This window comes from Schistocerca nitens, chromosome 3 (genome assembly GCF_023898315.1).
Source record: "Schistocerca nitens isolate TAMUIC-IGC-003100 chromosome 3, iqSchNite1.1, whole genome shotgun sequence".
Taxonomy (NCBI): Eukaryota; Metazoa; Arthropoda; class Insecta; order Orthoptera; family Acrididae; genus Schistocerca; species Schistocerca nitens.
This window is the reverse complement of record NC_064616.1, coordinates 179,541,980-179,555,215: the sequence shown is the minus strand read 5'-3', so window position 1 is coordinate 179,555,215 and position 13,236 is coordinate 179,541,980. Positions and strand designations below refer to the sequence as shown.

Sequence of the window (13,236 nt, the reverse complement as noted above, 5' to 3'; positions counted from 1 at the left end):
TGCTGGACGTCATGAACACCTCGATGTTTTAATTGGCGCACAGCTCGTCATCAGACTGCAAAAGAATGTCCCTATGGAAAACAATACCCTGGACCATATTTAAACTCTCATGGGGTGTGATGATAACTGAAACACCTCCCAACTTGTCACAAGCAAGTAACCTGCGTGACTGGGCAGAGGACACCATTTTTATTAATACTAACCCAGAGTGCATTTTGGACAAGCCTTCCACCACCCCAAACTTGTTCTCTAAATGCTCTGCGAAGAATTGAGGCTTTGTTGACATGAAAGACTCCCAGTCAGCTCTCGTACAAACTAGGAACCGGGGCGAAAAGTGTCACTGCCATCCTGAGCCTTACACTCCTCCCACAGTGTGGCCAGGGAGGGGAACGATTTGGGATCATATTTCTGAGCGTTGAATTGAGCCCAAGAACGCTCAGAGACTGCTGGCAGATGGCCACCAGCAAGAGATGCTGTACTACGCTTCATTGCGGGTCATCTGCCCTGATGCCACCCACTCCAACCAAGGGCCGTCCCCACAGGCACCACCCAGCCTCAGCAACGGCCACCTGGCAGGATGGCCATTGCCAGGAGTCCCGATGCCCCAGGGAGATAGGCGTCTACTCCTTGGCATACATGGGGAGTTAACAGTGCAGGCATCAGCAGAGCGACCCCTGTGTTGCCAGGGGGCTACAACCAACAGGGTACATGGCGGCCTCACCACAACGGACCAGCTACCGTGCTCGATATTAGGTGCAAGGAAGTATATGGTCGTCGTCTCCGCAAAAAGCAACACTGCAAAGTGCATGGTGGAAATCGCACCCAGGAATGTATCCTCGACCAAGAGATGGAGAACGAGCAGGATGGCAATGCGACAACGAGAAAGCTGGCTAAAGGTCTCAATGCACGATGGACACAATGCACCATGTAAGGCACCCTTCCCCAATTGGCTCGCTCTTCAGAAGAATTTGGAAATATGGAGGTCAAACCTGAAAGGGGACCATCACGTATAGGCCGAAACATTTGAGACTCCTTTTAGTTGCCTCTTACGACAGGTAAGAATACCGCGGGCCTATTCCAACCCCCAAACCTGCAGCGGTCTCCACCAAGGGACTGGGACACGACGTGGTAAAGAGGAATGGAACTTTCTGCAGCAGTAGGGATAGCGTTTGTGAGATAGTCCACCTGGTCATCACAACTGAGGAAATCTTGTTCTGCAAAGGTCACCAGGGAGGAGTAAAGCTGCCAGTCAGCCTTAGTAAGCTATCATTTAGGCATACATACGGATGGGGTAGGAGTTAGCAGACAGAAAGCACACGGGAAATGGTCGCTTGAGTAGACATCAGAAAGAACAGACCACTCAAGACGATGGTCAAGCTGGGCAGTGCAAAAGGATAGGTCCAAATGGCAATAGGTTTGTGAAGAGTCAGAAAGGAAAGTGGGTGCACCAGTTTTAAGGCAGAAGAGGTTGAGTTGGTTTAGAATGTCAGCCAAGAGGGCACCTCTCTGGCAGGTCCTGGAGAACCCCAAAGGGGATGACGCACATTAAAGTCACCGAGTAGCAAAAACAGTGGAGGAAGCTGCCCAATAAGCCGAAGTAAGTCGGCCCTGGTGACATCGAAGGATGGGGGTACATAAATGGCACAGAAGGAGAAAGTCAGGTGGGGAAGGAAGAGGTGAATGGCAACAGCTTGAAGACAGGTAGTCACGGAGATGGGTTGACTATGAAGGTCATCCCGTATAAGCAGCACGATGCCCCCATCAGATGGGATGCCGACCTCAGGGGAAGGTCAAAACGAATCAGTAAGTAATGTGGAAGCTCAAAGCAGTCTTGAGGGCGCAATTTCGTTTCCTGAAGGCAAAGTACAAGGGGATAATGGGATGCTAGAAGCAGCCATAAATCCTCTTTGTGGGAACGAAGGCCGCGAACGTTCCATTGGAGGACAGTCATGAGGAGGAATAGATGTAGGTGTCAACTCAGTGACCCCGAGGGACAGCCAGTGCAGAGTCGCTACTACAGGTCACAGAAGCAGGAGGATCCACACAAGCATTGGCGTGCTTGTGCAGTTGGTCGGTGGAGTCCAACAACGAAAAACAGTTGGTGGTGCGCACCGGTAAGACAAAGGCCGGCCAGGCTAAGCGACCACATGGCGACACCGTCGAGCAGGAACTTCGAGTTGGTGAAGGGAAAGACCGTTTGTCTTTAGCGGGCTTCTTCAAGCCCTTCTGGGTAGAGGAAGACTTGGGTGGTGTTTGGCTGGAGGGACAGAGGAAGTCTTCTCGGGAGTAATTCTTCTGGCCTTTCCTGCCTGCCAGTTGTGTAGTGGGTAGCTTCACCCCTCAAGGCGAGAGTTTGACAGTTTGTTGCACAGTGGGACGGGGGGATGGTGATGCTACCTTGACACTAGACGACTTCACAACCTCAGAGCCAAATTTGAGGTCACATGTCTGTGTACCCATGTCCTTCATGGAGCGAGAGGTAACAAGAACTGAACTATAAGTTCCAGACGGGAGAACACAGGGTTTGCGACTAGCCAGTACCTTGCGAGCTACTGGGTAAGGCACTTTTTCCTTTGCCAGAATCTCTTTAACAGCTCGCTCATCTAGATACACGGGGCAATCCTGGGAGGAACAGCGTGGGCGCCATTGCAGTTGATACAATGGGGAGGAGGCAGCAGACATTCGCCCTCATGTGCATACCTGCCACAGGTTACACATTTGCCCGGGTGTCAACAAGACATTCTAGTGTGATTGAACCGATGACAATCAGATTCAGAGTGTACGGCCAGACTGTGATGATTTTGTAGCCTGCTTTAATCTTTGACAGCAGCACCACCCTGTCACAGGTGAGGAAAAGAGTGTGGGTGGGCACCAAGGAGGAATCGACCTTTTTCATGAGACGAATGACAGTGACACCCTGATCAGAGAGGTAAGGTTGTATTTCAGCCTCGGTTAGACCGTCAAGCAGCCTGGTGTAAATACACCACAGGAAGAATTCAAAGTTCTATGTGCCTCGACACAAACAGGGTAGCCGTGGAGAAGCGAGACAGCAAGTAGTAATTGTGCTTGAGCATCAGAAGTCGTCTCCAAAATCAAAGTGCCATTCTGTAAATGAGAGTAGGATTTCACAGGGCCAGCAATGGCATCAACACCTTTCTGAATAAGAAAGGACTGGGAGTACTTCACGTGCCGAAGGACTGGCCGTCTTCAGTACGTGATACCACAATGAACCGTGGTGCAGTGGGAAGCGTCTTCAAGTTGGTAGCCTCATTATGTTTTTGTTTCATCGACATCGATGGAGAGGATGAGTGACTCATCACGAGGAAATCCCCAAGATTGCCAGCGTCTCCAACGGCATGCTCATTCCAACTGGGGCCCCCCTATACAAGGGGGCACACCCACCTTATGTGATTGTTCACACCTCCAGATCACCTGACAAAAGGACCAATGGGCAATCTGGGAAGGTTACAGCTCAGGCAATCACCCCTCCCTGGGCCTGGCCTGTACCAGGGGGTATACGCGAACGCTATCTGTCGATCCGGGGCTGGGAATTACGTGTTACCCAGTTACCTTTTACATGTTAGACAAGTGGGTTGGCCTTCAGGAGAGAACAGCGAGGAAGAAGAAAAAAGAGGATCCTCAAACATCGAAGCGGAGGAATGAGAGGAGAAGGGAAACAAAGAAAGGAAAAATGAGAAAAAAAGAAAGTTGAGACTGTTTGCAGATCAGCAACAGAATGCAGAACATTCCCAATAATATCCCAGACACGTTCCCCAAGGGAGGGGAAAAAGAATAGCAAGAAGATAGACATGCAGCACGGAAGGGAAAATGTGGTACAATGGCTGGGGCCCTGTGGTAGCCAAGCACGAACTTGCCAAATAGCGGCAAACCCCTGGGAGGAGATGACTGCTATGTTGTGCAAGAGGCACGTGGAACAGTGGGTGCAACTGCGACCACATTCAACAGGACCGCAAGGCATGCAATCTCTCACTCCACAGTGACATGGTAACTGCATGGGGTGGTTCCTTCACCCAGTGACCAGTATGTTGCGTACATTGACACCTGAACATTGGCACCATTGTTTGCAAATGCGCTAAGGACAAATGGACTGGGCTCTCAAGGAGTGACGTCCCATGTCCTCGGATGAGAGCATATTCAGTCTGAGTAGTGATTCTGCATATACCTTCATATTGCAAGAAGTGTGAACACTTAATACACCCAGGAACATTGTTTTGTTGGTGCAGGTGTTATGGTGTGGGGAAGCATAATGTTGCATGGGCATACTGACAGCCAAATCTTTGAACATGTGCATCTTTTCAGGGTAACATTTAGGCCTGACTTCATTTTTGTGGCTGGTCAGCCCATTTTCCTGACTTAAATCCCACTGAGCATGTTTGTATGCATTGGGAGACATATTATAGCACGTCCACATGCACCAATGACCATCCAGCAGTTGTCAACCATGTTGATGGAGGAATGGAATGCCCTGCCACAAGAACTCCTTGCCAACTTTGTGGTCAACATGATAGCATGAAGCAGACCATGTGCTGCTGCCTGTAGTGGACTCACACCCTATTAAGAACCATGTCTTGCCTTTTCTAATGTCCAGGGGACCTCCATAAATCATGACAACTTGAGTGTAGTCACTGTTTCTTTTTTTTTCCTTTTTTTTGTTGAAGTACCCAGTCATCAGTGTATCCAAATTTCCTTAACTTTGTTTCTGGTATTTCTGCAAATGCAGAGGCTAAAGTGGAGCAAGAACTAATCCCTGTTGATGACTGGAAAAATGTTGCCAGGTCAGACGAGTCTCATTTCAAATTTTATCGAGGAGATGGACATGTAGGGGTATGGCGACAACCTCACAAATTCATGGACACTACATGTCAGCAGGGGACTGTTCAAGTTGGTGGAGGCTCTGTAATGGTGTAGGGCATGTGCAGTTGGAGTGATATGGGAACCCTGAAACATCTAGATATGACTGACAGGTGATACGTATGTTAGCATCCTGTCTGATCACCTGCATCCATTCATGTCCATTGTGTATACCGTCCAACTTGGGCAATTAAAGCAAGCCAATGCAACATCCCAAACAACCAGAATTGCTACAGAGTGGCTCCAGGACCACACTTCTGAGTTTAAAAACTTCCACTGGCTACCAAACTCCCCAGACACGAACATTATTGAGCATATGTGGGATGTCTTGCAACATGTTGTTCAGAAGACATCTCCACCCCTTGTACTCGTGTGGATTTATGGTCAACCCTGCTGGATTCATGGTGTCAGTTCCTGACAGCACTAATTCACACATTAGTGAAGCCCATGCCACGTTGTGTTGCGGCTCTTCTGTGTGCTCGCGGGGGCCCTACACGATATTAGGCAGCTGTACCCTTAGCTCTTCAGTGTAATTTTCTTTCATTGTAAAGCACTTTTGTAACACTGCACTAACATCCTTTTGGATATATGATAATTTAGGGCACACAACTGCTTTGTTATTAGAGCCCTCGCTGAATGTGGCTTATGTAGTCTGTGAATTGATGAAAGAAGCCTTTCCTTACAAATAATGTTACTGTGGTAGGGTACCACAGAAATACATTAGTAATTTTTTGAATAGTATGTTATAATTTGAATCTTGGGGGAAGGAAGGGAGGGGGATGAGAGAAAGAGTACTACATGAAATGAAGATTAACTGGATAAAAGCATTGTAACTTTCCACAGACATGTGGCAGGCTGACTGCCAGTATAAAAAAAAAATAGTAAGGAGTAAGCCCCAATGATATGGGAATAAGGCAGAAGACAGCAAGCCTATCAGCAGATCTGCGACCATGATGCACTGACACAAACATTGTTTGTCTAGATTATATCTTATTTCTTCACATGGATTACATGCTTCAGCAGACTGCCATCATCAGGTCTGTCGTAAAAAAGAAAAAACACAGAATAAACATTATTTCGCATATCACTAAAAAGATGTACTCACTAACTGATGAGAGAAACTTGCAGTATAAGGTAAGAGACATACATACCAAAAACTTTCAAAACATCAGTACATCATATTATATAAAACAGAAAATGATCATACAGAGTACAGGTGCACATTTGCCATAACAAAGTCATAGGTGCCACTCTTAACACATAAAAGTGCACTATATTTTATTACAAGATTAACAGGCTAAAACATAAGTAAAATACAAATTACATTAAATATGTATTTTACATTTGGGTTTACATACTTATTAAACAATAAGTAACACATTGATATGGATAAATTCATAGACACAAAACTTTAAACATTAATTTACATAAGGATTACACGAACATGAGACAGCTTTACTATGAAAAGGCATAAAACATTTGTCATACAAAATGAAACAAAATAAGAGACATTAAAAGCACGGAGGGGAAACCAAACAAATTTTAACAAGGAAAGTTGTATTTAGTAGACAGTGTCAAAATAAAATTAAGGGTGAAAAAAGGAAACTAACCGTTACCTACACTTGCGAGTAGCACCTCAATTTGACTCAAGGGCTCAGTGCAGTACAGAAGTACAGATATTTTGTTTTGTACGAAAAACGTTTTATTTCTTTATTGTAAAGGTGTCTCATATTATCTAATCCATACATAAATTCATTTGCTAACTTTTTACAAAGTCTAAGTACATGTATATGAATTAATCTATAGGTATGTATTATTTATTGTTTACTGAAGTTTGAAAACACGAACTTATATTTTGATGAAAATTGTATTTTACTTCTGTTTGAGCATCTTATACTTATATTCAAATTATAGTGCACTTTCTCTGTGTTACAAACACAATGTACAGTTTAATATTTCATCTGTGACATTACCACCAGCATGTTCTTATACCTGGTATGACCGTGTACTACTAGACATAATACAATTTTTCGGTGTGCACATGTCATGTATGTACATTGCAAGTGTCTTTCATCAGTCAGTGAGTATAGCTTCTTTCTTATAATATGTGAAGTAATGTGTATCCCATGTTTATTCCCTTTTGTCTTACGACATACCTGATGATGGCAGTCTGCCGAAATGTGTTAATCATTTGAAGAATTAAAGTGCAATCCACACATAGAATTTTTATGTATGCGAGAGTAAGTCATGTTTCCCCATCAAATTTTAAAACCTGTGGTATATTCACCCAACTGTTGCTCAAAATAGAGCGCATATCTCCAGTCAAACCATTGGATATACTCAGGTCAGTATGCAAACAACTAAGTTACAATACAGTGTCTTCATGATGCAGGAAATAGTCATGTTTGAAAGGGTTACGATTCATATGAGGCTAAACTAAAGAAAATTATCTTAATTTGTCTGAATGATTGGATGGAAACATGCCACTGTTGAGTGGTCCGTTTATACAAACATTCAAAGTTTATTTTACTAGATTTGAGCCACTCTTTTTCACATAACTATGACTGTCCTCTTGCCAGCGACAAACAGCTGCAAGCAGAGCTAGAACCATAAAACCCTGACCTCATTTAACAGTGATCTAACATACCTCAATAGAAACAAGCTGTTTATTTTGAATTAACTGAAGTGTTTGATACCACTTCAACTCAACTACACTGTCAACTATTAGTGTAACGTAGACCTCACGCTACATTACAGATCAGTATGTCACATAACCTACATTCCAAAAACTAATATAGATGGAAAAGAATTATTGTTAGTGTTATGTCCTCTTTCTGTTTGTGTACACATGATGTCATATGTCACCTGATTATGTTATGGGATGAAGCTGACATCTGTTGTCAGCAGGTTCAGCTGATCCTTTATTTTTGTATACTGTTTTTTCTTTTTTTTTTTTTTGGGGGGGGGGGGGGGACAAAATGTTCCGTCTAACCCTATATTAACTCCAATATTAAAATGAGAGAGAGAAAAAGTGTTACACATTTACATGCTCCCATTTACAGGGTGCCCTCCACAATGCACCTCATGCTGGCTTGTGGAGTATCTACGCAGATGTACATAATATACATCTGTAACATGTGCAGTGAACTTACTGATACCAGACATGAACAGATGATATGATGCAGTGAGTGACATTGTACATGCACAGAGCCAAAACAGAATACTTAAAATATTTATTTTACTTCCTTACGCACTAATTTTTGGAAACATAGGGATTGTGACACTGATCTCTCACACATACTGAAATATAGGTTAGAATGAAATAATGCAGTCTGGTTGTGAATTAGTGACGCCAACAAATGTGATTTCTTGTTGCAGCACATATTTTGTGCATATTGTATTTAAGCGAGCGGTTTATGACTGCTAACTTCATGATATCAAATCAAAGCATATGCACGGTGTCAGCAAGGTCAATATTTCCCTTGTAATCTAGTCAGGATATATTACAAATTTTAAAAAATATAAAATAATTGTGCAATCAGGTCCGCACATGTGACTACAGAGGAACTGGAGAGCATTAACTGTAACAGTAATTTTTCAGCTACTGAATGTGTGACACCTATACACATAATCAAGTAGAAGAGACAGGGACTGGAATTGATCAACAATTCAGAATTATGATCTAAATTCATTTCAGGATGAGGATATACAGTCCTGAGCTTAGGGGACTGAAAACCACGAATCAGTGGCAACAGGTAGCATCCCACTGACTGCAATAGCAAAAAGGGTGCATATAAAAACCAATCCATTATGTATTCTCATCTCTTGTACACACTGATTACTGATAGGCACTCCAACACAAACATGGTTTTTTATGAATCCAATGATGAATATGTAATGACAAACTGAGTGACTCCACTGAGCATTTACGGAGCAAAAACACAGTGTGACAGCTACTGGACAAACAAACTTCAATAACTTATTGGGAGGGCTGCAGGAGGAGAGGTCTCTCTGCTGCATGGTGTGTCTAATTTCAAATCTAAAACTAGAGCCTTTACAGACAGTAAAATCTCTCTTCAGTTATTTATAAATGTGGCCTGATTATATAAGGACTACATGTATTCCTCTTCCAGCTAAATCGAGTTATATCCCTAAGTAAATAAGGAACTGACCTACTCAGCAAATAAAACAATCTTAAAATATAGTATCCCAAAAGTGACATATGATAAACACACACTTTGGAGCGGTCTTCCTGCAAAACAAAACAGTGTCCATGGGAAATCACATTTTGAGCTAGACTAGAGCATCACGCCAATATCTGATTCCACAAGTTAGACATGGTTGGGGTATGAAGTTTAGCAGACATTTTCTTGTTTCAGTTTTTGCTCTCTCTCTCTCTCTCTCTCTCTCTCTCTCTCTCTCTCTCTGTGTGTGTGTGTGTGTGTGTGTGTGTGTGTGTGTGTGTGTGTGTGTGTGTGTGTTCTCATCGTGAGTATCCAGTGGCGATAAAACATTTCTTCTTTGTATCCTTAAATATCCTCACCTGAATGATACCCCTTACTCTTACAAATGTAAACTTGTTATCACAACAAAGGTTGCCTCGAAAGCAAAAGTACTTTACTAGGTGTGGTCCACTTTGAAGTGATCTTTGCCTTATTCAATAATCTTTTGGGTATGCATACAGAACAACAATATTTCATCGCCTGAAATTTCATGTGTCAATCGTACAGTAATCTTTGAGGCGAGGCACCTTGAAGACAGCTGTATGGTCAACAGCCAAAAATTGCAAGATGAAATGTTACTGTCCTGGATGCACACCCAAAAGATTATGGAATATTCCATAAAGGCAGACCTACAGTTTACTGTGGATTAAAAACCATGATGCCACTTGGCATTTTTCATATTATAAATCATTGCCAAAGATGAAAAAGCTATACTAGACACACAAAAAATCCAAAAAAGGACTGGAGATCCAATCCTGTATGTTTGGATTTTTAATCTGACACTTACCCACCAACCCACACCCATTTAGTCCATAAATTTAAAAAAAAATGGTCTTAAAAGCTCAGAATTATTCTCTCCATTTTGTTTATGTTATTACTTCTACAGCACCAATGAAATCAGAGCAGATGATCGGCATCTCTTTGCGTTTCCCTATTTTCCCCAGCAATTTCTGCATTAGAGCCAATTCCATGTCATACATGTGAATGTACGCAGTAAAAAAACTGAAGACCCTATATAAGAAGATACAAAGCAGCAGAGGGATGTGGCGAAGTTTGCTTACTGTCATCTCACTCTGACCAGTTATATCCCTAATTTTTTTTTTAAAATGAAGCTTGGGATGACACACTAACCTGTAAGTCACACTGGAAGTTGACAGTTTTTGAGTTGATAAGACAATAAATGTGTCATGGCAAAACTATTTTCTATACATTCCACATTCTGTACTTTATGTCCCTGCTGAAAAACACCCTATTTTCCAACCACTGACCAGTAAGTTCTGTTTCATGGCATTAATAACAATGTCCCTGTCCAAAACCCTCATATTTCCATGGAGGCTCCAATATTTTTGATACTTAAAATATGTGTTATTACATAGCATTATAGTTGTAATGAAGATGCAGAGCTCACGAAAAGCTGTTAACAGTGTCACTTAGCATAACTGACAGTTTGCATGGTATTGTTCACTACTTGTTCAAAAAAGCATTTCCTTACTTGGATCTGTGAATCTGTATTAATAAAATAATATTTACTTAAAAATAAAGACAACTTTAACAGTGTAATCTTAGTATAACAGGTAAAATAAACCAGGGCTTGTAAAGTTGCCAGCTAACATGGTGGTTACATGCCTGGCTACTAATTTCTGTACCTGTTACATCAAGAATTATTATACACTCTTCCTGAAGAGTGGTGCTGCATGCTTTGATTTTAAACAACCTATCAATAGTGGCATGAATAATAATGAATTGTATAAACAATGGCACTAATAACACTATCAACATGGGTCTTGGCATAAGGAACGATAGCATATTGTAAGGGATGGTCTCAAAACTTGGCACATATATTTCACACAGAACAGTAAGACAGGACCTGTCAGCTCCCTTAGTATATGCACTAACATAGCTCAACCTGTTTGTTGTTATCCTCAGATTCCTCAGGTGAGAGTCATAGGCACCTGTCATGAAGGAAGGAAGATCAGGATTCAACATCTCGTTGACATTAAGATAGACTGAGCACCAGCTCTTAATGGTTCAAGGATGTGGAAGGAAATCGTCCATGCTCTTTCAAGGGAACTATCCTGGCATTCTACTGGAGTGATTTAGGGAACTCACGAAAAACCTAGATGCCCATATGCAGCTTCGAACCATTGTCCTCCTGAATATGCCACGCGTGTCCCAATCAGTGTGCCACCTCTATCAGTACTTTTCAATTATTACACCCAGAAGCTTACAAAATTCTCCCAGTTGGGAAGTGTGCTCCTCAGTCCATATGGAGTTTGGATAAAAAGCCAAATGAACATATACTTCCTGTACACATAGCTGTCACATTAAAACTGAAATCTCGTACAACAGGAAATAATAAGAGCTGGCATAGTATTTAGCTTTGTTGGCAGTTACATCACACCATTAGTTCTCCACAATGCCACAGAAAAGAAAGTGGGAACAATTCGCATGTCATGGGCAACTGAAAGAAACGAAACACACAAAGTACAGTGTACTGATGGATCAGCAAAAGAAAATATCTACGAAATCCTAAAAGATGAAGAAGCGGGATGAGGGAATACTATCAAATTGTTGCTCTCAAGGTTAGTTGCATGAATCTCAATCTACGTGCAAACAGTAGTTACGTCAAAATGTGGTGAGATTTGATGGTTACTGTATCAACAAACGCACGAACAATGAAATGTCTCAGATTTATATATGGTAAATTTAACAATCAGTTCCATATATTCTTATAGTGGCCAACGTACAGTTTAACTGCAAGAAGTATTTCTAATTTCTAACCACGAAGAAAAGAGTCATCTATTAGTAGCTGTGCAGTTAGTTAACATATGTCACGGGTAATACGAATATCACGGACTTCCAGAAAATTCCAAAGACATTTCAGACAGTAATGCTCTTATGCCACTGTCTTACATAAGCACAAGGCTATATCATGTTACCTTGAGCGCCCAAAACCACGATTTTCGCCTCGATGGTTTTCATTTTGGAAAGCTGACACACTGCCCTTCAACCTCTGGTTATTGTTAATTGATAACAGTTGTACAACGCAATTACATTTTAACACACACAACACATTTGACATACGGGCACAGTCTTGCCCCTACTGGTAAACAAGTCAATGTCAAAGTTGCCAGTTGATTCGCATCAACGATAATCCATGAGCCAGCGATAATAATTCACAATGGTGGCATCGATGTTATAAGAATTGTAACCTCCTTGTGTGAGACAGCGATGGAAGATACATTTCGGGGCAGACTAGCATCGGGTATTCGGATTACTAGCATGTGAGTTTGGTCGTGCATAAATCCAATAGGTGTCTCTAGGGTCAGTATGCCCACAGCATGTGCCTTTATTTCTATATATATCGCGGGAGGTACCGTGGCTTACTCCTTTCAAATATATACTTTGGTTTTCTTGAAGATATCGATAGATGTCTCTGTTGTCATGGTATCGTCACAGTCTAACCACAGTCTAACATGGTCTAGTCGCGACACTTCGCCTCGATTTTGTTGCCTTCAGCGCCAGCAGTGCTCCAAGCGGCCGGTAGGTTGAACTGCGAGTTCGGCGCGATCGTGAAAGCGAATAGTGATTGTTTATTTTGATTTATACAATGGTTTTTACCATCGGGAACGTTTGTAACGCAATAAATTGCAGCAGCAACAGGCAGAAGACACCACAGCCGTCTTTTTTAGGTTTCCTAAGGATCCTGGGAGGTATATACCATCATGTTACTAAACTGTATCGTCAGGATTCACTTACAAATGTATGTGTATAAATGATGAATGTTTCGTTTTAGGAGCAAAAAAATGGCTAGTTAATAGCAGACGAGAAGACCTTATGAAGAAAGACCCGGTTTACCTGTAGAATAATATTTGGTTTTGTTCGCTACATTTCGAACAAAACCAGTTCATGAACGCAGACAATAACAAACTCGTGTGGAATGCAGTACCCACACTGTTTGACATTCCAAATAAGCCACCTCAACTGACGATGAAGAGGAAACTGCCACAAAGATTCGACAGTCAATATAAAGCTGTAAAACAGTCCTATGACACAGAAGCAGCCAGTTCTACTCTCCATGTATTAGTGCCAGATTCGTGAGAATCGTCAACACAGACCTGCTTTGACGATGAAGTGGTTA

At 42.1% G+C, this 13,236-nt stretch overlaps 1 protein-coding gene across 3 annotated transcripts in view; it reads right to left on the bottom strand.

The window, feature by feature from the left end:
* Positions 1-12,207, bottom strand: part of LOC126248123 (ras-related protein Rab-21) — a 132,307-nt gene extending 120,100 nt beyond the window's left edge. For 2 of the 3 annotated variants that reach the window (XM_049948808.1, XM_049948806.1), the window contains exon 1: positions 12,035-12,207. In XM_049948808.1, the coding sequence (XP_049804765.1) occupies positions 12,035-12,077 (43 nt within the window). In that variant the 5' untranslated portion in view covers positions 12,078-12,207. Of the gene's footprint in view, positions 1-11,842; positions 11,960-12,034 lie in introns of those variants that run through there. The other variant, XM_049948807.1, reaches the window with a different exon arrangement.
* Between the last annotated feature and the right edge of the window lie 1,029 nt (positions 12,208-13,236).